The following is a 22,644-nucleotide window of genomic DNA, read 5'->3' on the forward strand; positions in this document are numbered from 1 at the left end:
CCAGCTGATGGGGTCTCAGCACGAGTTTAAATACAGGGAGTCATGAGGCTTAAATGAAAGTGTGATAGATGCTGCAAGGCCGTTGATTAGAATCCATCTAGCAATTGCTCTGTCCTATTACAAATTCCATTCTGCTGCTGCTGCTGAAGTCGGCTATCACAGGAACGGCTAAGGGCAGCATGTAACAGTCATAAACATGGCCATAAACTACCCAGACTTTCATCTTATTAATGGAATGACTGTAAAACCATATTTCTTTGGGGAACATATTGGTGGATACTTGAAACCTGAAGCAGGACCCTAAAAATAAGCTCTGCCTCTCTCCTGGCAGAGTATCCTACCCTGATGGAGCAGTGTTTGCTGTCTGCTTTCGGGCTGCTGCAGCTTTTCTAATGTTGAATTTCCTGTCCCACCTGCATGTTTGTGTTTCCTTTGGCCCAAGTGTAGCTCCTTCCTGCTCTCTCAGGTTGTCCTGCCCAGTATATCTGATCTAACCTGCCACTGTTTTTATTGCTTTACAGAAGAAAATTTCTACCCACACTGTGCCATGGGTTGTGGACTCTGTGCAGCAGGACAAACCTGTTCTGGGGGAGGGCTGGATTTGGGGGGTGGCAGCGCATTCACCACCAGCAGCGTGATGGCCGTGGTTCTCCTAGGAGACTGTATTGGGTCTGGCATCACAGAGAGCTGAGATCCCATGGCAGGAGATCCCATGGCTACGTGCCGGGCTTCCTTCAAAGCAAGGCAGCGAGGGCTGTACCAGTTCTGCAGGAAAAGCCTGGGCTGGATTTGTACATTTGGTCTGGCAGAACCTTTTCTGGTGTATAAGGGTCAGAGGTTATGTGGGCGCCATGTGTGTGGAAGGACCTGCGCGCATTCACACACCAGGCAGGCAGGGAATGCAACCACGGCAGGAAGAGATTTTGTGTAAACAGGAGCAGAGCAAGTTTTTGGAACCCTAAGCCTCTGCCCAAGCGACTTGCATAAAACAGGAAACAGAGTGTGAAACAGAAGCTTTGACAACTATCAGGGATTCTTCCTGACTTGACTGTGACATCAGGATGGAGTCCAGCTCCCCTGACTCGGGTCACAAGCAGGGAGGTGGCTGTGTCTGATGAGCTGTCTGTCTGTCTGTCCATCTGTCTTCTCATCTCCTGCCCAGCCGGGCTCTAACGGCAAGCGGGATGGCTGGGATGGGGGGTTAGTGCCAGGCTGCCCCGTGGCAGGAGCGAACGGAATATACCGGGGGCTGGAGGGCAGGAGCAGGGGACACCACAGTCCCCACTCAGCAGCTGGTGACCCCAGTGCAGGCTGCAGGGGCGGCTGCCTCGCTCTGTGCCCTCTGTCACCCCACTAGCGGCCCAGGCCTGAGCTTTGGGCTTTTGTGTCTTGTCGCTTCGCGGCTGCTGCTGGCGGGTCGCTGATGAGGAGCCGCAGCCCTGACCCTGCCACAGGCGTCGCGGGCTGCTGCGGGATCCACCCACCCGCCTGCGGGGCTGAAGTGACCCCAAGAGCTTTTCGATGCGTTTGGTTGTGTGGGTGCGAGAGGCAGCGTGAGCCTTTCTCCGGTACCGAGGTCACGGCTCCAACGGCCCCAGGTGCCGGTCGGGTCCATCGCAGCAGCCAAACACATCCGGCGGCCGCTGGCGCAGGGGCACAGCGGTGCCCTGGCTGCTACCGGCCGTGCCCGGGCGAGGCTGCGGGCCCCGAGTCCGGCCACGGGGGAAGCGCCGCGCTGGCCAAAGGCCTCACCGGGCCGGGCGACGGGCGAGTCCCGGGCAGGGACCCGGCGGCGGCGGGCAGAGGGTGCTGCGGCCCCGAGGCAGCCGCCGGCCCCGGGACGCGCCCGTTGTCGGCGGCTCCCGGGACGCGTCCCGGGGGGCGGGGCCGCCGTGCCATGGCCCCGCCCCGCCCCGGCCGGTCCCGCCCCGCCCCGGCCGGTCCGGCGGGCGGGCAGAGGGCGGCGGGGCGCGGCGCGGCGCCATGGGCCCGGCGGAGGAGGCGCGGGCACGGCTGGCACGGTGCGGGCAGAGCCACCTGATGCGCTTCTGGGCCGAGCTGGGCCCGGCCGAGCGCGGGGCGCTGCTGGCCGCGCTGCCGCCGGGCCTGGGCGAGCACTGCCGGCTGGCGGCGGCGGCCGGGGCCCGCCAGCGGGGGCTGCCGGAGCGCCTGGACGGCCGGATGGAGCCGCTCCCCGCCCGGCTGCTGGGCAGCGCCCGCCGCAGCGGCCCCGCCGCGCTGGAGCGCTGGGAGGCGGAAGGTGAGCGGGGCGCGGGGCCGCCCGGCCTGGCCCGACCCGGGGCGGGGGGGTCTGGGGGCTCCGGGCCCTCGGGGCCGCCCCTCCCGCCCGCGGGCTCAGAAGCGCGGCCGGGGGGGGCCCAGGGGCGTCTGTCCCGGCGGGTTCTTCGGCACGGCCCTGCGCCGAGTCGGTGCCGAACGTACAGAGGCTCGTCCTAAAAGCCGGCCGGGGCTGTCTTAAAACCGAAGCGCGGCCGGGTGCCAGCGGGGACGGGCCGGGGTGGCTGGGTCCAGCCCTGGGCCTGGTGCGAGGCGCGGGGGGGGGCGCGGGGCGGGGGGCAGGCGCATCCCCGCGGCGTCCCGCGAAGCCTTGGCCCATGTTCCTGGCGGGGTCCCTGGGGCAGAGAGCCGCGTCCGGCGGTGTCACCTTCGGGGTGGCATCCAGCAGCCTGCATGGCGGCAGTGTGCTTGGCGGGGAGGCCGGTGTCAGCGGGGAGGCGAGTGGGAGCCAAAGTGATGGCGAAGAAGGCAGAGTGGGGAGAGATCTGGGGTTACAGCTGTACCACAGGCCCCGAATGCAGGCAGCCAGATGCCCAGGGCAGGGGCTGTGGAGGCACTTTGGAGCTGAAACATTGAATTTTCACTCTTGGCTGTTAAATACCGGGGCTGAGGCTGGAGAGCGCGTGGTGAGCAGGCCGTGGGACAGCGTGGTGCCTCGTGGGTGAAGTCCCTGGGGGGTTGGGAGCAGAGGGACTGATTGTCCCTGGCATGGGGAGCTGCCCTGGGGCACACAGGTGATCTCAGGGGTGTGAAGGCAGGCCTTGGTCCAGCCTGTCCACCTGCGGTGCAGGAAGGAGGTGAGATCTGGGAGCAGAGCGGATGGGTGGTGTGGAAGAAGCTCAGGAGGGCCCAGCATCCGTGGTTTTTGGAGCCTTGCAGATGCTGGCAGCTTTCCTTGGTTACCCTGTGGGTGTGTGAAAGATGGGGGTGATGGGAGAGGCGGTGGCTGGGTGTGGGGTGCTGTGCTCCCCCCACAAGATGTATGTCTCACATGGATATCCTGTGCTTTTTTTCTTAGTGAACACTCTATTTTATTTATTTGCAAAGGTTCAGACATGTCTCCCCTCTATAAAATGTAACTGCACCGTTAAAAAATAATCATAAGAAAAGGAAGCCAGAAAAAACCAGCTGTGGTCAGAGACACTTGGCTAAACTGTGGCAAGTGTCTGCACAGCCTTGACCTAAACCTGGCAGCAAAGAGGTGGGGATGTGTGGGCAGGGAAGTAAAAATTTCCAAAGAAAAGCAAAAATAGAAGCATCAGGGTCACAGGGCAGAGGAGCTTTCCTGCCACGTTGGACTCTGGACAGAGCTGAGTGGTGATGGAGGGAGCAGGAGGAAACTGGTGACCCAAGGGCCACGTGTGCTTGGTCCAGTCAGGGTTTCCACCAGCCACGCGTGTCACATGTCCAGCCGAGCAGAAGAGGGTGTCAGTGCTCAGCCCAGATGTAACCAGTGGGGTTTGGTAGGGGAACCGCTTGGGTGGTGGTCACTGCCTCTTGCCTGAGGATGTCGTGGTCAGGGGGAAGGGACGAATCCTAGAAGCAGACGGGTCCAGGCCAGGGGAGCGCAGTTAAATTAATAATTTTACCAAGCTGGGTCTTTCGTCTTCTGCCCTGCCAGGCCAGCAAGGAGCCGGCATATTTGCCTTGTGCCACCATCTGCAGAGGGTAAGGGAAGGCAAGCTGTGCGAGACTGGCCTCCCTTGCTGTGAGCAATGCTTTCAGGAGTCCAGAAAGTTTGGTGTGTCTGTGACTGCCGGTACCCTGCCCAAGTCGTCTGGATGCCCTGAGCTGCATCAGTCCTGCAGGCAGCATTTCTTAATTTCTACCAGGAGAGGGGGATGTGGTTCTTCTGGTTTCCTTTGGTTTGTTTTTCTCAGCCAGTTTAATGCTGGAGATGGGAATCAGCCCTCGGTTTTATCTCCCAGAGAGTGCAATTAGGAGGGAGACTTTGTGCCGCTGAACCCGGGCACGCTGCTGTGTGTCCCTGCCGACGTGGCCTCGTCCCTGGGAGCGTCCCCGTGTCCCTGCAAGGCGTTTCCCAGTGAGCTGGCGTCGTTGGTACAGGCTTTATGGGGATTGTGGGTCTCTGAGGGGATGCAGGCTCCAGAAGGCTCTTGCTTCCAGTGAGCTGCTCGTGGTATGGAGCTGGACGAGAGCAAAGAGCGGTGCCAACCCGCTGCTCGGTGTCCCCGAGGCTACACGGCCGGTACCGCCCTTGGCTGCGGGGCTGGGGTCACCCCTGAGCTCGTCTGTGCTCTGGCTGCAGGTGTCCAGGTTCCCAGCAGCTCCCACCTGCAGTCTGCCCTCTGCAAAGACTGAACAGCTCCTCCTTTCCCCTTCCCCCTTTTTTGTGATAAAAAGTGGTAAAAGAACCAAGCAACTCAAAACTTAGTCTTGGGAACACCCAAGATATATTTTTAATAGTCAAAAAAGTCATTGTTATTGTCTCTGAGATGATAAATCTTAGCTTGGTTAGATTTGCTTTCAGATCTTAAATACAAGCATTAAGCGATCACATTCTCTAGGCAGCCTTAGAGATGATGTTATAAATCAAGCACAGACACTTTTACATTCTGCAAGTGTTTTAATGTTTAGTGTTCAGTGCTAGGTTAACGGTTGGACTAGATGATCTTCAAGGTCCTTTCCAACTTAGTTGATTTGTGATTCTGTTTAAATGTTTATGTAAGTCTTGGGCATGGGCTGCAGCATAGCCTCCCATTTCATCACAGTTTGATGAGCCATTCTGGTTATCTGACTGCTCTGCAGAATTAAGGATTTTGGATTTTTTTCTTTATTCTTCTTTTGCTGACTGTTGTTGTATATTGGGCTGATGCACCTGTTCAGCAGGAAAATTTGGTCTGTTTTTGCAAGATCAATCCATTCTTCCTGAAAAATCTGTTTTTTGTTTTTTACTTTCTATGCAGAATAAGACTTACTGCAACATTGGTGGCTGTCTAACAGCCAAGACATCTTCTGTTTTTTGTTTGGTTGAGCTATTTGTATTTCATATGCTGCAGAAAATAAGGTGGATGCTTTTTTCCAGAGGGATAGATATTTCCATTTACTCCAGGAATGTGCAGCAAGATGAGTCAGTTGTTACGAACTCTAGTCATGAATATTAGTAGTTTTAGAGCTGGGAGGTCAGTAGGCTTACTCAAATTTTGGGGGGATATTTTTTTTCATGGCAACTTAAGATCAGAAACTTGGAAAAACTATCCAGTGGTTGTAGGATTGCACCGTAAATCCTGGGACTGTCATAAATGGAGAGTCCCATTGCTGTGTTGTTCATGTGTGCCATGGTCAACCCTCTCCTAGGAATATGTTCCCATCAGTCTGCTGGATTTTGATAAGAGAAAAAGAGAATGACATCGTTGATGTTGTGGTATTGCTTTGGATTCAGACTCTTCCTGCTTAGATCAAGGTTTTGTTCCCTGCAGTGAGAGGCCCCTTCAGGAGGTAGGTGTGAGATGTCAAATCACCCTTGGGCAGATTCCATCTTTTCCTTATCACTGCATGGAAAACTTCTGAGAACTGCCATCTCTGGGACATCCCCATTTCAGTGGGGTGACACCAGCCCTGGCGCCCTTGAATTGTGGCCAAGGATAGCAGCTGCTTGTGCTGGATGCTGCAGCACAAAGTGGGACCTCACAGGCTTTTCCGATACAGCGTTTGCTCCAGAGCTTCATGTGAGTGATGCCCCTTGGTCACAGTCTACTGCTGTACATAAATCTCTAATTGGAGATCATGGGATGTGGTCCATTGCATCAGGACCAGAAGTGTGTGTGTCAGTGCGAGCCTGGCGGTGCTGTGGCGGAGCTGGAGCAGAATGAGCACTTGACCTGGTCCACTGGTGGATGAATCGTAGTTGCACCTCAAAGCAGCACCCCCTTTGCTGCAGCAACTGAGACCAGCAAATGCTGAGTTCAGACCTCAGACAGCTTTCTTTTAAATCAAGGTGAAATACTTCCACTCATGCAGTTTCAGTTCTAGGTTGTTTAGGTTTTTAAAAATATTTTTATTGCCTGTTTGAAACAGAACAGTTTGGAACTGTCCCACAGGAACTTTTTTAGGTTGGTTGGGGTTTTTTCCTCCATTAATTCTTCTGTCCCTTAATTTTTCTCTCTCCACTGGGACATTTTGGGACAGGTTTGATAGCGGAAGTCCACCAGCCTGGTACGGTGGTGCCCTGCTCACAGATGTGCGGCCAGGCAGAGAAACCCTCACTTTCTCAGCCCTGCAGTAAAACAAGGCTTAGGTAAGGATGAGCACTAATGAGTACTGGACTGGGAGGAGTGCTGTGTCGATGGAGGCAGGTGATGAACGTGCTGCAGCTGTGCCGTGGCTCAGTGCCTTGCCCTGCCTGGCTGGGGTTATCCATGCAGCATCCCTGTCTGGAGCGGTCCTGGGTGGGATGTGGTTGGGTACTTTGATTTTACTAACCACGTGCCTTAGCCTTCAACTTCAGTCCAAGGCTGTTCAGATCTTTAGAAAGCTTCAAGTTTGCTTTTTGGGGGGACTACTGGTGGTCTTGATGCTGGAGGAAGGTTGTGTGTTTTCCTTCACACTGCTGCCCTTGTGACCCTACTAACTGGTGCTGTGGGGCACCAGTGTGGCACAACTGCTGCAGCTGTGAACGAGCCAGGTATTTGCTTGCATGCTGAGGAGCAAGTAGCTGGAGCCAGCTGGATGGTGACGTGTATATATATATATATGTCACTATTTTAGCTTTTCTGCCCGGTAGGATGTACTCACTGGCCTTGCTGCCCTGCACAGCTGCATGTGGCGGTCTCATGCTGCTGTCTGATGGTGCTCATTCAGCCCTGGGCCACTGTGGCATGGGGACAGGCAGAGTCCTTCCAGTTGCCAGGTCTCTGGACCTGTGTCCATCTGCTGTGGGTTTTAAATGCAGTTGGGAATCCCTGGAGAGTGACTCATCCTTGGCTGTGGGAATGACAGCAAGTACACTTTTGCCAGTGCTCATGGTCAAGGGCTTTTCTTTGCTCAGACACTGCTGTTTATCTTGCTTTGAGGGGCTTATCATTACTGTGGAGAGGACGAGATTAAGCTTGCTCAGGGATAGGTTGGCCAAATGAGAGGTGTTTCCTTGCGGAGTGGTGAATCATGTCCCCATGGCTGAGCTCTGCAGGACCATGACAGTTGTCATTCCTTTTCCTGGGTCAAAGCAGGGATGGGGAATGGGCAGGATCTGTGCAAGCACATCCTTGCTCATGGTGGCAGTCACTGCTTCAGCTACAGCCATTGCTGTCCTATCCCTGCCCTGCCCCAGGACAACGGTGACATAAACTGAAGAGTTTGGCTTTGTTTTCTAACCACAGTGACTTTCCCTTCCTCTTCCCATTGGTCATTTTTTCATTGCTGCTGACTCCTCCACTGGCCTGGGATTCCTCCCTGCTCCATCCCACAGCTGTTTCTCGAAGGGATGGGCACAGGCAGAGGCCATGGTGGGGATGTGGACCCAAGAGACACCCCCGGCTAGCCTGTTACTGAGCTGGGGGGCAGTTTGCTGTGTCTCTTGTGTCTTTGTGGGGAGGAGAGAGAAGGGAAGGAAGGAGGGGGCTGGTAGGAAAGAAGGTTTTACCCAGGGCTGTGTCCCCCAGGACTGTGTGGCTACACCAAGCCAGGCTTATGTGAAAGCACAGGCCTCGCCTGCATGCTTCCCTCCCGCGTGAGTTTGCCTTTGTGCCAGGTCTTGATGCAGGGACAGCCACCACCAGAGCCAGGGCGCTGGGAGGCCTGGAGCCGTGCTCCTGTGGCCCTTCATTTGGGTCCTTCCCTTTGCCCGTGATGGTGCTGTGCACTGGCAAACCGCCTGCTGAGCACGTGGCAGCAAACCATGTGTTGGGGACCCGAGCAAGTAATAGTGGCATAACTAATGCCTCCTGCTCTGTGTTTTAAGTTTTCTGTGATGGGAAGTTCAGTAAAGATGCAAAGCCATTAATTGCTTATGGTTTGTTGCATAAAATTATGCTTATTTGCATCACCGAACAGCTCACCCACGCTGTTGTCGTCTGTGCCTTTTAAAATTTAAATTTAAACCCATTCAAGCTTCCCCCTCTATCTAAGGACCTCCTGAAACTTTGAAATCCCCAAAGTTCCACCTTCAGCACAGGTTTCCCTCTGGAGAGCTCTCCTAGTCCCACTTGGAGTGGAAGGGTAGACTGCAGGTCTCTAGAGGTGGGCAGCTTCTGCAGTTCCATGAACGCAGAGGCTTGCTGCAGCAGAGTGGTGGCAGGGCTGTGTGACAAGCTTCCTTCCCTGTTCCTGAGCAGGCATTACCAGCCTTTCAGAAAGGGTATGTTTAGGCAGAAAAATTGTGTTACTGCTGTGGTGGGACTGAAACTTGTAAGCGTGGGGAGATATTACTGCAATGTCATGAATGACTTATGTCTGGTTTTGTTACTGAAAGCTAGGTTTCTGAACAGAACTCAAACCAAGCCAGGTTGTTAGAGCAGCAGTTGGTATTTTTCCTCTATTGCTCCTTTAAACAGTCAGTTATTTAAAGATGAGCATTAAAACAATCCTGGTTTTGTTGTAATTCAATACTTTGGTCCCTGTGTCTTTCAGTCCAAGTGAGGAATTTTTTAGTCCCGGATGTGGTCCAAGCTGGGTGTTTGTGTTCTCCTTGGAGGTTGGGGTGAAGCGTGGGCTGTCCTGGACCACAGGGAGCAGTGGCAAGCTTGAAGGTGTGTGTGAGACTTCTTGTATTAGGTTTCAAAGGGCTCCAATAGCTACCATACAGCAGCAGAGTTGTGGCTGTTGACTTGAACAGACCAGGCCTCACTGTGTTCCCGGAGGAGTGCAAAGTGTCCCCTTAAGAAAAATGTTTCTCACAGTTGTCAGTCGTTACTGTGATGCTGGCTTGAGAGAAGGCAGGGAACAAAGACTGTGAATGAGCTGGGTGCTTGTTATGTGGTCTGGTTCTTCCCCAAGTTCTGGACTTTCCTGGTACGTTGGGAGAAATTACATTGTTTTAATTTAGACTGTGGAAGTTGTGGGTTCTGCAGGCTTGGCTGTGCTGTTAGTCTGCAGCCAAACAGAAGCTGGGGCACAAGTACAGATAGTTAAGGCAGATTCCAGAAATGCCCATGCTTTACTGAAGATGACAACTTCATTTCTTGGGATGTAGAAATGTTGGTGTTGAGGGACCTCTGGAGGTCTCTAGCCCAACCCCTATTTGGAACAGGATTATACCCAGCCCTAGTCAGGTCAGCTATGGCTTTACCAAAGTAAGCCTTGAAAACCTTAAGGGACATCCCTCACCCTTCTGGATCTCTTTTCCAGTGCTGTACCACCTCCCTAGTAAAGAGTTTTTTATCCTAATGTTCAGTTTGAACCTCCTGAGCTGCCACTCATGGCTGTTCCCTGTTGTTGCACCATCTGCTGCTTCAGGTGAGGAAACTGCTGCATCAAAGAGGTGAAATGAATTTTTCTCGTATTGTGTGCAGCATCATATTTCTCTCTGAATGGCCAGCAACGGGCATTGAACTGTTGCCTGAGCTCTGCAGAAAGGCTCAGGAGAAGAGCACAGGGTGTTGGTTGCTTTTGTGATTCTCACATCCCCTTATGTTCCTGTTCAGGCTTGCATCTGATCTCGCAGAACAAGGTGGCAGTGCTGCTCCTGGCTGGAGGACAAGGAACTCGCCTGGGAGTGAGCTATCCCAAGGGCATGTACAACGTGGGGTTGCCCAGTGGCAAGACCTTGTATCAGATCCAAGCAGAAAGAATCCGCAAAGTGGAGCAGCTGGCTGGGCAGAGACACCACTGCAAGTGTGCTGTCCCCTGGTAGGTGACCTGAAGCCACAGACCTACTGTCTTTGTGTTGCAGTCTTGCCTGTGTTGTCTTCTAGAAGCACTTTGCCTGGTGCTGTACAGAGACACATCAGGGGAGAGCTGTTTGTAGGCAGGATTGTGATGCCAGCAGCTGGAGGAGGGTGTGCAGGGATGGGCAGTGGCAGGTCTGTGTCTGCAGACCTGGGGGACTGAGTACTGCCCTTGAATTGCTAACCACTATCCTAACTGCTGTACTGTTCTGTCTTTTCAAGCCCAGGCCCTGATAACACTATAAATAGCACTTTTCAGTGCCTGTTTTGGATGCTTCACAAAAGATTTCCTCTCTTTGGGCCATTCTTTCTCAGGTTCCTGCATGGAGGGAGAGACCACCTACAGCTCACCTTCCAAAGACCCTCTGCCTCCCCTTGCCTGCAATTTCTGCCACAGCAAAAAACCTCTTCCCCTTGCAGTAGTAATGGAGCTTGTCATGCTTCATTTTCAGGCCACCTCCTGCTGTTGTTGTTTACAGCTGGCTGTTATCAATCCTGGCTGCTCCTAGCTTTCAAAAGGCTTCAGAAGAGACTAGATTTCTGCAAGGTGCAAAATATGAATTCCCTATGGGATGTGGTGGGTGAGAGGGAGGAAGGCGCTGCAGCATGCTTCTGGGAATGTTTTCTGCTAAGTGTTCTTTGTTAGACTATGAGGAGAGAGCTTCATGAAGTCACTGTCTGGTCTGAGCCAGGGTTTGGGAAGACCGAAGGGGCAGGGTTTTTAGGGTAGCACATTGTTTTACAAATTAGAGATCAAAGGTGATTTGAGCCCACATTGTGTTTCTTTCTGAAGCTGTATGTACATGACCTGAACTGCAAATACACCATCCCTGGTGCTGCTGGAAGCCAGCGTGGGTTATTTGTAGGATGCAACATCTGCTGATAATGTTCTCCCTGGGCTGAGGAGGCAGCTGGCTGCTACAGTCCACCACAGGCCAGGGTGTGCTGTGCTGCAAAGATGCAATCCAGGGAGTGTGCGAGGTCCAGGCTCTCCTGTGCAAGGGATTGATTCCCCTGGCATGCTGGCAGAAGACCCTATATACCTGTGCCAATAGTTGTCGACAAGTAGATGAGGAAGGTGGTTCTTAGCCACTGTTGAAGAAGGAGGGTAATGGAGGGAGAGACAGCAGCAATGTGGAGCTAGAAGGAGAGGAGGAAATAGAGAAACTTAAGAGAAAAACAAATCATGCAGCCAACATTTGAAAATGCTGCTGTTTGCCTTGGCATAGAGGAGGCGCTGGTGGACTGAGCTGCTGGGGGTTCACAGCTCATTCTCAGCACCTCATGCTGCTCAGTGCTGCTTTAGACACTTAACAACAGTTTGAATCTAGGATGAACTAGGCTGTTGTACTGTCCTTTGCCTTGTTTTCCAGCTCATCTATATATCCAGATGTTGTTCACCTTTAGGGAAAGGCTCTTCTCTCCTGGCTGGAGCTAAAGCCTGTGGTTAGGGTCATGCACAAGACCCTGTGCAGCGGTCCTGGGGGGTGAGTTCTGGAGGAGAGCTCCCGTGCTCAGCTATATACTGCAGGATATTGCAGTGCCTTTCATTTAACACTCTTGGGTTTCCTTCCTTTTGTGTTCCACTTGTGGCTTTGTCTTTTCCTTGTGCTTTTCTTGCTTATTGCTCAGCACCCATTCCTGCCCAGGTACATCATGACAAGTGAGTTCACGCTGAGGCCGACAGAGGAGTTCTTTGTAGAACACAACTACTTCAACCTGAATAAATCTGACGTGGTCATGTTTGAACAGAGGATGCTGCCTGCTGTTACCTTTGATGGGAAGGCCATCTTGGAGGAGAAGGGGAAGATTGCCATGGCTCCAGGTACCCCACTGTTCACTCTTATGTGGTACAGTAATGTGTGATGTGTTGATAATTGCTACGAGCCATCAGCCAGCCTTGGCACACGGAGCAGGCTTTGGAGGTCAGTGTTAATGCTTCTGATTAGCGTGGGAGGGTTCAGTTAAACGTTTCAGGATGGTAATAGAGTCTAGCGATTTCTGTTTCGTTCTTACTGGAGATTTGCCCACAGCACATGGTTTTTATCAAAGCCTGGGATTTGGATAATCGGGAGTCAGGATTAGGAGTGGTGCAGCTGCAGGTTAGGAGCAATGTGCATCAGCAGGGCTGTGCATCAGGTCCCTGGGGTGCTGCCCCTCAGGCGTGAAGCTGTCAGGAGCCAGGCTTCCATGCAACGCTTATAGCTGGCCGAAAAGCAGCAAGAAGATTAACGTTCCAAAATGATTGCAATGTCTCACCTAATAAAGTTCTCTTAACCTGGACATGGTAAGAGACTCGGGGAGGGCAGCCTGGTTGGGGCCGTGTTGCGGTGATGTGGTTTTGCGGTTGCAGAGTGGTTTTCCTAATCTGGCAGGGGTGTCAAAGGAGGAGCTGTGAAAGGCTGATCTCTGATGAACAAATGTGCAGGTGTCTTTTGTGCAGCTGCAGTTCAAGCCTTTAAAAAAGCATTGGGAGGTTGCGGGTGGAAGGTAAACAGAAAATAAGATTTATTTCAGTCTTTTTCTCCAAGCTGTGTTTTAAATACGCTTTTGCTCTGCACTGGAAGAGAAGAAATGTAGCTGGCTTTCCCCACTGTCTGCATAATGTTTTGCCCTTTAGCGTTTACCCTCTGAGGATGTTATAAGGCTTCATAAAGTCTCATAATTCTTCTCTGTGAGGCTGGTCCCCATGGTCCCACTCTGTGGGTGAGGGAGCTGGGGTGTGGAGGGGAACAGCCTTGCCTGAGCTGTGGCAGAGCTGGAAATAAAATCTGGTAGCACTGATTCTCGGCTAGAAAGAATTCCCTGCTCTTCTGTAAAAGAAAGTTTCTTTAAGCTTTTTCTCTTTAAGCTGTAAAAGAAAGGACTTTCTCTCTGTCAGCAACAAAAACCCCACAAAGTCACAAATTAACCAAGGTTTTCTCTTTTCTCTTGCATTGTAGATGGCAATGGTGGCTTATACCGTGCTTTGGTGGATAATAAGATCTTGGATGACATGAAGCAACGTGGAATCCAGTATGTCCATGTATACTGTGTGGACAATATTCTTGTGAAAATGGCAGATCCAGTCTTCATAGGCTTCTGTGTTTCGAAAGGGGCAGACTGTGGTGCAAAGGTGAGGTGGTGCTAACGCTGGGCCATTTACCTACAGGGAGTTAAGGTCTGATCACACTTGGAAGCTGCTGCCTAGGATGAGCTTAGATGAACCAGGGTGTTCAGACCTCTGTCTGATAGCAACTTGCTCCAAGCAGACTTAGAACTGCTTGCTGCCTGCATTGCATTCAGAACCTTGCCCATGGGTGTCCTCCTCTGTTTCTCCCAGAGTACTGTGCAAAAATAAAAATCAATTAGAGCAGGGAATGTAACTGCACAGGACACAAGTTGAAATTGCTTCTCCTTCATGCCCTGCCCTTTCTACGAAGGCACTCGGGCTATCTGGAAGCTGTATTGAACTGGATTGTGTTTTTTAAATGCACCTTTAAGTCTAATGGAGGCATTCCTTATGCCCCACTGTGGAAGATGGGGAACACCAAACCTGCCTGGTTGTGTCACCCTAAAGCAGCAGGTGCCTGAGGAGAGATTTATATTACTTTAGTCATTTACACTGTACATTCAGAAAGGAAGCTGAAGGCTAGTAACAGCTGCAGACATTTTTTCATTTAATGCCAGGTCTCAGTCCTTGATAAGAAAAGTGCCCCACATATGCTGATTTCTTTTAACTGTTATGTCTTCTGAACAACTGTGCAATTAAGCGGTCAAGTACTGGGTTCTGAGCCCAGTTGTTGGACAGAATGTGTCTCCAGGCTACTCTGTATACCCAGCACTGCCCTGCCTGTGCTCCTGAGGTGCTGGAGGATCAGTGTGCCTGCAGTCCTGTAGGATCATTTGTACATGGGAGTTGGAATAGTGCTGGGATTTTCTTCTTCCTTGTCATAGCCCTCTGTCCTGTGGCTGCAGGTGGTGGAGAAGGCCTACCCCACAGAGCCTGTTGGGGTGGTGTGCTGTGTGGATGGGGTCTTCCAGGTGGTGGAGTACAGTGAGATCAGCCTGGAGACTGCGCAGCAGCAAAGCCCTGATGGGGGACTGATGTACAGCACTGGCAATATCTGCAACCATTTCTTCACAGTTGAGTTCCTGGAGACAGTGGCCCAGTAAGTTCCAGCAGACCTGCTAGGCAGCTGTGCAGCCAGAAAAGCCTCCAAGAGTGGGTGTTCCCATTGCTCACTCTGTAGTATCAGTTATGGGTACCTCCTGCTCTGCTGTTCATCTCCTGTCTCCTACAAACAGTTCAAAACAGCTGTGTCCCCTTTCTGACAGCCCCAGCGTGCTCTTCAGACCTTACCCAGTGAAGAGATTGCGTGCATTGCTGTAGGTAAATCAACCAAGATATACCAGTGTACAACCTTCCTGGGCCTGCAAGGGTGAGCGGCCACGTGGGCTGCAGTCTGGTCAGTGATGTCATCAGTGATGCAGCCCCACCCTGAGGATTTTCAATGACAATGTCGCCCATGCCATCCCTTGGGACAACAGAGGTTGGGGGAGGGGGTAAAGCTGGCAGAGGACTCTGCACCATGGTGTTGGGAGATGGGGATGTGATGCCAGGCATTCAGTGAGCAGCTGTACAACCTTCCTGAAGACCTTGATCCACCCTTGTGTGAGAAATGCATTCTGCTCCAATGTCATCCTGGTCAGATAATCATTTGGGTTACCTTTTTTTATCTCTGCCTGCAATTCCAGCTCTATGCTAGATCTTTCCTTTCCTCTTGCTTTACCCTGTCATGGTACATGGAGTGCTGCTGGCTGGGCTGCTCTGCTCAGGGAAGTGTTTCCTGGATGTGACTTGGGTCAGTTTGGAGAGAGCAACACCGACAACAGTTGAAAGATGACCCAGAGCAGTAATAAGCCATCTGTTTCCCAGAAGTATACTACTTTTCTCTGAGTGAGCATGAAATAAAAGATCTTGTTTCTTCTCCTTTTGCAGGAAATATGAGCCGCAGCTGAGGCATCACGTAGCCATAAAGAAGGTGCCCTACATTGACGAGGAGGGAAATCTGGTAAAACCGCTAAAACCGAACGGGATAAAGCTGGAGAAGTTTGTGTTTGATGTGTTCCAGTTCTCTAAGTTAGTGGCAGACGTGATTTTATTTTTTTTTCCTCCCCTTTTCAATGTTTGCTTAAATGACTATAGGTTGTAACAGGCCTTGCCAGGGAGCGTGTGGTTTGTGGGTGGCTTGTTAGAAAGGCTGTTGGATCTACACCAAGCTCCAACACAACAGTAACACCACAGGCTCTGAGAGATGCGGTCACAGGGTGCTCAGCAGTAGCTGGCCTTGCTCTGACCATGCTCCCAGAACTGTTTGTTCCACTGAGGATGTGTTGGCTGGCTCGGCCTTTGCTAGCCCTGTGAAAGAAAGAAAAAAAAAAAAAAAAAAAAAAATCTAGCACAGAGCCAACATTTAATACAAGCCCATGTTGGAGTATTCAGACTCACAAAAATTGGGTCTTTCAGGATTGTGGCTTCCATGGCAACTGCAACTCTGGTTATGTTTTTGGTGTGTGTTATGCCACAGCTCAGCTCACACCCTTGGTGTTTGGAAAATAGGTTGCTTAAGCACCGTGGGGCCAAGTTACTGTTGCTTGGGAACTGTCAGTGTTGACTTGCCGAGCTCTAAAACATAGCTGAGAGCACTGTGCCGTAGTGTTAGTGCAGTCGGGGTACTTTGTGTTTAGGGAATGTGGGATTTTTAATAATGTAGGAATTTAGCATAAGTGTTCTTATAAAACCTATTTTCCAAGGTCTCAAATTCAGCAGTAAAGATTCTGGTTTAGGCTTAAATAAATGGGAAAAAGAGACCTCAGGGAAACTGAATTATCTTTGTTTAGGGACAGTATTTTTCTTTTTAGAGGGTTTACTTTAGGATAGGGAGCTCAAGGTTTGAACTGGTCTCCATTTCCTCACGTGTGTTCAGTAAAGAAGTATCATACTAAAGGCAAAACTAGTGTGACAGAAGCAGTGCCGAGTTCTGAGCTTTGAAAGGACTCATTTGCAAGCAGTGATTCCTTGTGCTTTTTTAATAATACTGCAAAACCAGCCTGGCAGCTGCTCCTCACATGTGAAATGGAGAAACGCACAGATGCTGCTGTGGGATTTTTTAATTTGCATTCCCATTTCTGGTAAACAGCTGTACTTAAGATTCAACTGTGAATCTTCCCATACTGCTTGTTAATACCTGGGAACTGGTGTCCTCAGCTGATCCCTGCCTACAGACTCCCAAGTGGAGGGGCCATTTCTTGGATCAGGGGTGCAATGCTCTGAAGTCAGCTGCAGAGTTTGGTGCTGTGTCTGAGCTTCAGGCATTGCTGCTCTCTCCATCCTGGTGTGTTCTTTCCTGAGACTTATTGTCCATAAGCTTCCCAGTGCCTGGAGAGCTTTCTGTGAGATCTCTGCTTTTCCTCTCATCTGTGCGCAGCTCTGGATGGTCATGAAGCTGCTGTTATGTTCCCAAAGAGACTGGGCTTCTTACTGTATTTTTCCATCATACAGCCCTGGTACTTCTTTGCTCTTCAGATGGGAGGTGGGTTTTCCTTAGCTTGACTGTCCCAGGCTGTGTACATTGCTGCTCCCTAAAATATATATGAGCCTTTCCCCGTTAAGGTTGTTGTCACATCAGCAGGGCTGATGGATAGCTTTGTTTATCATTGTTTTCTCCCTTTTCCTGGTAGGAATTTTGTGGCATTTGAAGTTTTGAGAGAAGAGGAGTTCTCTCCCCTGAAAAACGCAGACACAGCTGACAAAGACACTCCTACCACTGCTCGGCAAGCCCTCCTGGCCCAGCATTACCGCTGGGCTCTCAAGGCTGGGGCCAGATTTCTGGATGAAAATGGTTGCAGGATACCGGAGAAACTTGGGTAGGAACCTCAGTGACCTTCTCCACAGCGTCTCTGCCTGTGACTGCCCAGCTGTGCCAGCTGGCTAATGGCATGTACTGTGCTCTACAAAACCGGGCATTACTTTGATCCCAGGGTGACTTAGCATGATTTTTGTTCAGCTGGTCTTTTCTGAACCTGCCATGTAATGTCTGTTACAGCTCCTGCTCCATTAGTGATTGTGAGTGCTCTAGACAGTAATGCACTGTGCTCTGGGCTTTATCTCTGGCAGAGATTCCTGCTCCTCCTATAGGAGCTTGTTAGGCAGGGATAACCTTTTCCATCACTCTGGATTTAGCCAGCCCAAGGAATTGTAATTTGTAGTCCTCACCAGTTTTTGTGGACATGGCCCCAGCCCTTAAGGCCCATCAAAATTCTCCAGTGGGCTTAAGGATCAGCTATTACAGCAATTACCAATTCAGATACTTCCTGAATCAAGCTGAATGGGAAGCTGGTTTTACTCCATGGGATAATTACTTCACCAACTCATAGTTTAATAAACCCACAAGCTGTTCATTTTACTTGAGAAGCACCTCTATAAAAGCATGTTCTTGTTTTGATGAAAAATATTTGGGACCTGCTAATTCTTTTATTTTCACACTTTGTGTTTGAATAATGTCTGATGCATGTGAAAACAGATGTCTTATCCTTCTGGATATGCTATTCTTGATGATCTTTTGACAAAGATGCACTGTTTTTTTAAGATAGCAAGAAGCTAATCCTGTGTTCTCTTTTTTAGTCTCTCAGGAACTGAAGATCCTCCGGCTGTCTGTGAGATTTCTCCATTAGTGTCTTACTTTGGAGAGGTGAGAATAACTATCTATGGAGGTATTTTTAAGAGTGTGCAGGTATGCATCTGATTTCTTTCCAAACACAGGGGATTTCTTTAGCCTGGTCTTGCTGAGAAATGGTAAGATCAAGGGAACTAGGACTTGGGCTCTGTTAACATTTGTGGTTCCACTATAGATTACTCTTCAGCAGTTTGCTCGCTGTTGGTTTTAGCCATCAGTAAAATGAGACTTGCAGTGAGGCTGGGCAATTTCATTAAGACTCACAAATACTTTTGAGATCTTCTGAATGAAAAGTGCAGAATATTCGAAGTACAAAATCCATGGGCTCACTGTATTCGATTGTATGCTGATTTGTGCCCCTCTCCCACAGTGAGTGAATACTGAATGATGAGTGTGAAGTTCTTTAGAGAACTTCTCTAAAGCATTGGCTTTAGAGAAACCACATCTTAGATTTCTTGTTTGTCCCTCTGAAAAGAACTGGTCCTAGGAAAGCTGCTTCTATTTGGAAGTGAGAAGAGGAGCTTCTCTGTGTTGGACAGACAGTGTGAGAAATAGTGGCTTGCAGGAGGATGTGTGGGCACTGTGGGGAAGGGCATTCAGAAAACTTCACATCTTCACTAAGTTTCTGTGTGCAGGTAGCAAACTCATTGCAATCGATGCGTTGTAAGAACAAAATGAAAACAAGGCAATTTGAATTGACTTTTCTTTGCTATAATTGTTCTAATGTGAGTTAAGGACACACCTTCCCATGCCTGCCCCTCCCAAGGATGTTTGCTTCTAAGATCCATTGTTTTATGGTTCATTGGTACTTCCTCTTCATGAACCCTAGGCTTGGGACTGAAACACCTTCCATCTCTGTCACTGGGGAAACTGTTGCTGTTGTCTGTCCTTCCCGTGACCTTTTAGCTGTGGGTAGTTGGTTATTCTTTGAGGACATTATGTAGACTTAAAAATAGTGCAGGGAGCCAGCTGGATGCATTTACAACCTAACAGTACTGTTTTCACACATTCTCAGGGTCTGGACGTGTACATGAAGAACAAAGACTTCCCTTCTCCCTTTGTACTCGAGGAAAACAAAGCAGAAATGCTAGGAAATTCTTGAAGGGAGGCCTTTCCCCCTCAAATCAGTTATATGTTGGTCAGATCCATTACAAAAACTGACATTGCTGAAATGTCAGCTATGAAGTATGTTATTAAAAAAATTGCTTTGCAGTATCGGATTGATGCCAGATCCTTGCAGCGGTTGTGTTTACACACACATCTGTGCTCACCAGCTCTGTTTGGTAACTTAGAAGGCTATTACCTTTTACCTCAGCCTGTTTTGTAGACTTGGATGTGAATGAAGATTAATACCTTCTGGGTGCCAAACAGATTTTATATTTCTTATTTGCTGTGCATATGAATATGTAAAAGAGCCAGTCAGGGCTTAATAAATCAGCTTTGCATTCAAGAAGATTAAATGTATTCAGTGCCTTGTTAGGTATCTTGTTTGTGCTGGTGGGGTTGGGGTGTTTGTTTGGTTTTTAAATTGTACGCACAGTTGAATCAGTCTGATCCATTTTTTCCCTAATCCTGTGCTGGTTAGAAGATCTAATTCAGCAACTGCATCATCTAACCAGATTATACAGAAGAGTCTGCTGTAGGTAGGGTTGCTACTCTGCGTAAGGGTTGCTTGAGGTTTGTACTTGAGGCATAACAGACTATTTTGCATATCTAGGTTTGCTGGTGCCATTCCAAGAAAACATAAGTAAACAGATACCTCAGACTGATTGTGCTTTACAGCTGTAGTGACCTGTTTTTCTTAATTAAAAAAAAATTTTAAAATGACGAATTTTTTCACAACCCTCTGCTCTTCCTGTCTGTAACATTTATTTTACTTTTCATTTTTCTGTTTAATGTATACCATATGTCTCAAAGGGGATTCTTCTAAAGTATCTGAAAGTAATAAGAGGAACAAATTCTGATGGTAGAATTTAATGCTTAACCAAAACTAGAAAAAGCCTTAGTCCCAGCATAACCAGTATACACAGTAGAACACCAGCCTCTGTTCTCCAGTTTCTTGCCAGGTAGTTTTCCAGCACTCTTTCACTTAGTAAATAATTCTTTAGATGCCTTCTTTTTAAATATATTTCTAACCATAACGATGTGTCAGCTAATTAAGGATGCTAATTGCCAGAACATACGTAGCATGTGAACTCAGCCCTGGCTGTGATCCACAAATGATTGTTCCTGTTCAACCTTTGGATGCTGCCCCAGCAAGCTCGCGCCAGGCGGGACCTGCCTGCTGCAGAACCTGCACTGAGTGCACCAGTCATTTCAGCCTTTGTGAGGATGCTTCAGGTGCACTGCTGGGTGGCCTTTGCTTGAGGAGCACTCTCTACTTTTTCCCTAAATCAGTTGTTAAGGAAGGTGGTGAGGAAGGTGCCTCATCTGGCACGTTGCTATTTCATGCAGCTGCTACTGGGGAAGGGCTGATGCTATTTTGTTAAGCATACATCTTTTGAATAACTTACATGGCTTTCTGTAATTCCTGACGTGAAGCTGTATTCAGAATGTTGGGGAAGTATAAAAATGGCTTTGAGAATAAATATAATTTGTAAGTAGGCTCATGTTTTCCAAAGAAAGCGTTGAAATGTCAGTGGCAGAGTTTTCAGGTATAAAGTGTATCTGCATGCACGTTAAGTAATGAGCCTCTTGCACATGCAAACCAGCTAACGACAGTGTTGATTACCTCAGTTTGCATGTGCAGCCAGTAATTACCATTTTTTTAAGCATTTGTCCTTGACACTCAATTCTGTAATGTTTTTGGCACAGTGTTTCTGTGGGCCATTCCATTCCTGTCAGTCACGTTTTATCTCAGAACAAATTGTGTTGTATCTTTGTGGATATTGCTTGTCAATTCAGGCACACTGTTGTTTTAGATTGCACTGTGCTATAAAGAAAATACGTTTCTTGTGCTCTTTCTAAAGTGCTTTTTCTTTAGAAACTTCAGTTCCCATGGGCTTTTATCATGTGTACACTGAGCTGCTGACATGATTTCTAGAGGTTGTTTTCAAAGAGAAGCTGAATTAGAGTGACTTGTCTGTTGGGTTGTTTTTTGACTCCTCACATTTTAATCTGGAATGTAGAATGAGTTTTGGGAGAACTTTAAAAAAAGATAAAATCTGTCCTGTATGTAACAAAGTAGTTCTAATATGTGTTATGGGATGAAAAATATCTCAAAGGGATGTCCCATAGTACTCCAGAAACTTTTGGACACCGAAGCATTTTTATAATAAAGATGTTACTGTGATTTCTATGTGCGTGTCTGTTTCTTGTCCATGAGGAAAAATGCACTTGTTGTCTTTGTCCCTACACGTCATGGGTGTTGGACACTGAGACAGTGTCATGACACGGCTGGAGGCTGCGGTGCCCATGCTTCAGATGTACAGGATGTGGAACTCAGCAGAGGGTGATTCCTGAAGGAGTTTGACATGGTGGGATGTAATTTTTTCATCAGAAAACAGAAGACTCTGTTCTTGCCTGCAATCCTGTTTTAATTTTTTTTCCAAGTTTTTCAACTCTGTTTACTGAGAGAAGGGAGTTTAATTGTAGGTGGAATTTGTTTTATTTAAAGTAATTTGAGTGATAAGGATCTGAGTCAGGCTTTCGCAGCTGTTGTGTAGGTAATGAGCACTCACTGTAATGCAACTTTTATTTGGCTTCCCATTGACAGGCTCTTTTTAAACAGGGCTCTATTTATAGAACAAGCAGTAGGGGAAATTAGTGATTTTTCACAAATAACAGATTGTGCTCTTTTGGGGGTTTAGTGCTGAACCCGTGAAAGGTCAGAAGTAGATATTCTTCCTTCCCTTCCCTATTTCACCCCATGTTTCTCTCTTGGCACCCATGTGAAAGCTGCTGGGGGTTTTGATGTGTTTTTAAGGTACATAAATAAGTAGTTTCCTGTGATAAGAAAATAAATATTAAAAATGAATGCATGCTTGAGGCTTCCTTTAAATTGTTCCTCTGCTTTAAGTGGAGTGCTCATATCCACCAGAATTGTTTGTTTGCTTAGTTTTCAATCACAGAATGCTCAGAAAAACACTGAATTTTCAGTTTTATCTGGAAATCTAGTGTGAGGTGGATTCCAAATTTAAAGGCTCAAATGATGCATGTTAACTGAACAGTTTGACACAAGTGAAGGTCAGTTCAATGCCAGCACTTAAAGTTGTAGTCTTAAAGCAGCTGCTTCAATGCTTTCTTTTTCATTTTGAACTAAACCTGGTCTAGAAATAACTGGCTTTGTAATAACCATTACGTTGTGGCTCTGAATGTGTACCTTACTAAACAGTGCTCTTTTCTATTCCTCTGACCCCACTGATCTCCCCCCGTCCTCTGCAGTGAAGCTGCAGATAACTGTTTGCACAAGGAATGATGAAGGGCTTGCGTCTGGAGAAGCAGGTGAGGGAAGGAGTTGTGTGGGAAAAGTGGATCCTGCTGAGTACCAAAATTCACTCCCAGATCTTGCACAAGGGTTTACACAACTGCTTAAGTTGCTTTTCACCTACTCTCACACATCCCCTCACAGATTTCAGTTGTCTCCTTTCAGGAAGGTGTTCCTGTGTTGTCTGCCCAGGACTCTGTGTGTGGTGCAAAGGACAGGGGCTGCCAGATGACAAATGGCTGTCCCTGGGGTTCTCCCTGGAAGGCAATAACAACATTAGACAGCTTTCTCAGTCCTCTGGGAGTCAACAGGTGTTTGGGGTTTTCCTTTGCTGTGCTCACCTACCGGGCGGACTGTC

The 22,644-nt window shown here is 48.9% G+C and overlaps 1 protein-coding gene across 2 annotated transcripts; it reads left to right on the top strand.

The window, feature by feature from the left end:
* Positions 1–1,970: 1,970 nt before the first annotated feature.
* UAP1L1 (UDP-N-acetylglucosamine pyrophosphorylase 1 like 1) lies at positions 1,971–21,134 on the top strand. 2 transcript variants are annotated; one of them, XM_074923914.1, is made up of 9 exons: positions 1,971–2,260; positions 9,900–10,104; positions 11,792–11,967; positions 13,085–13,257; positions 14,100–14,293; positions 15,124–15,264; positions 16,866–17,051; positions 17,809–17,875; positions 18,876–21,134. In XM_074923914.1, exons 1-9 carry the CDS (start codon positions 1,984–1,986, stop codon positions 18,960–18,962), a joined length of 1,506 nt encoding a protein of 501 aa, XP_074780015.1. In that variant the 5' UTR covers positions 1,971–1,983; the 3' UTR covers positions 18,963–21,134. The 2 variants fall into 2 exon arrangements, with proteins under 2 accessions (XP_074780015.1, XP_074780016.1); XM_074923915.1 differs by lacking the exon at positions 16,866–17,051.
* Positions 21,135–22,644: the final 1,510 nt, after the last annotated feature.

Source organism: Athene noctua, chromosome 20 (assembly GCF_965140245.1).
Source record: "Athene noctua chromosome 20, bAthNoc1.hap1.1, whole genome shotgun sequence".
In the NCBI taxonomy this organism is placed as follows: Eukaryota; Metazoa; Chordata; class Aves; order Strigiformes; family Strigidae; genus Athene; species Athene noctua.

Coding starts and splice junctions, on each gene's coding strand:
- UAP1L1 (XM_074923914.1), top strand. CDS start 1,984: ATGGGCCCGGCGGAGGAGGCGCGGGCACGGCTGGCACGGTGCGGGCAG. Junction 13,258..14,099: donor GGGCAGACTGTGGTGCAAAG/GTGAGGTGGTGC, acceptor CTGTGGCTGCAG/GTGGTGGAGAAGGCCTACCC. Junction 15,265..16,865: donor GATGTGTTCCAGTTCTCTAA/GTTAGTGGCAGA, acceptor TTTTCCTGGTAG/GAATTTTGTGGCATTTGAAG.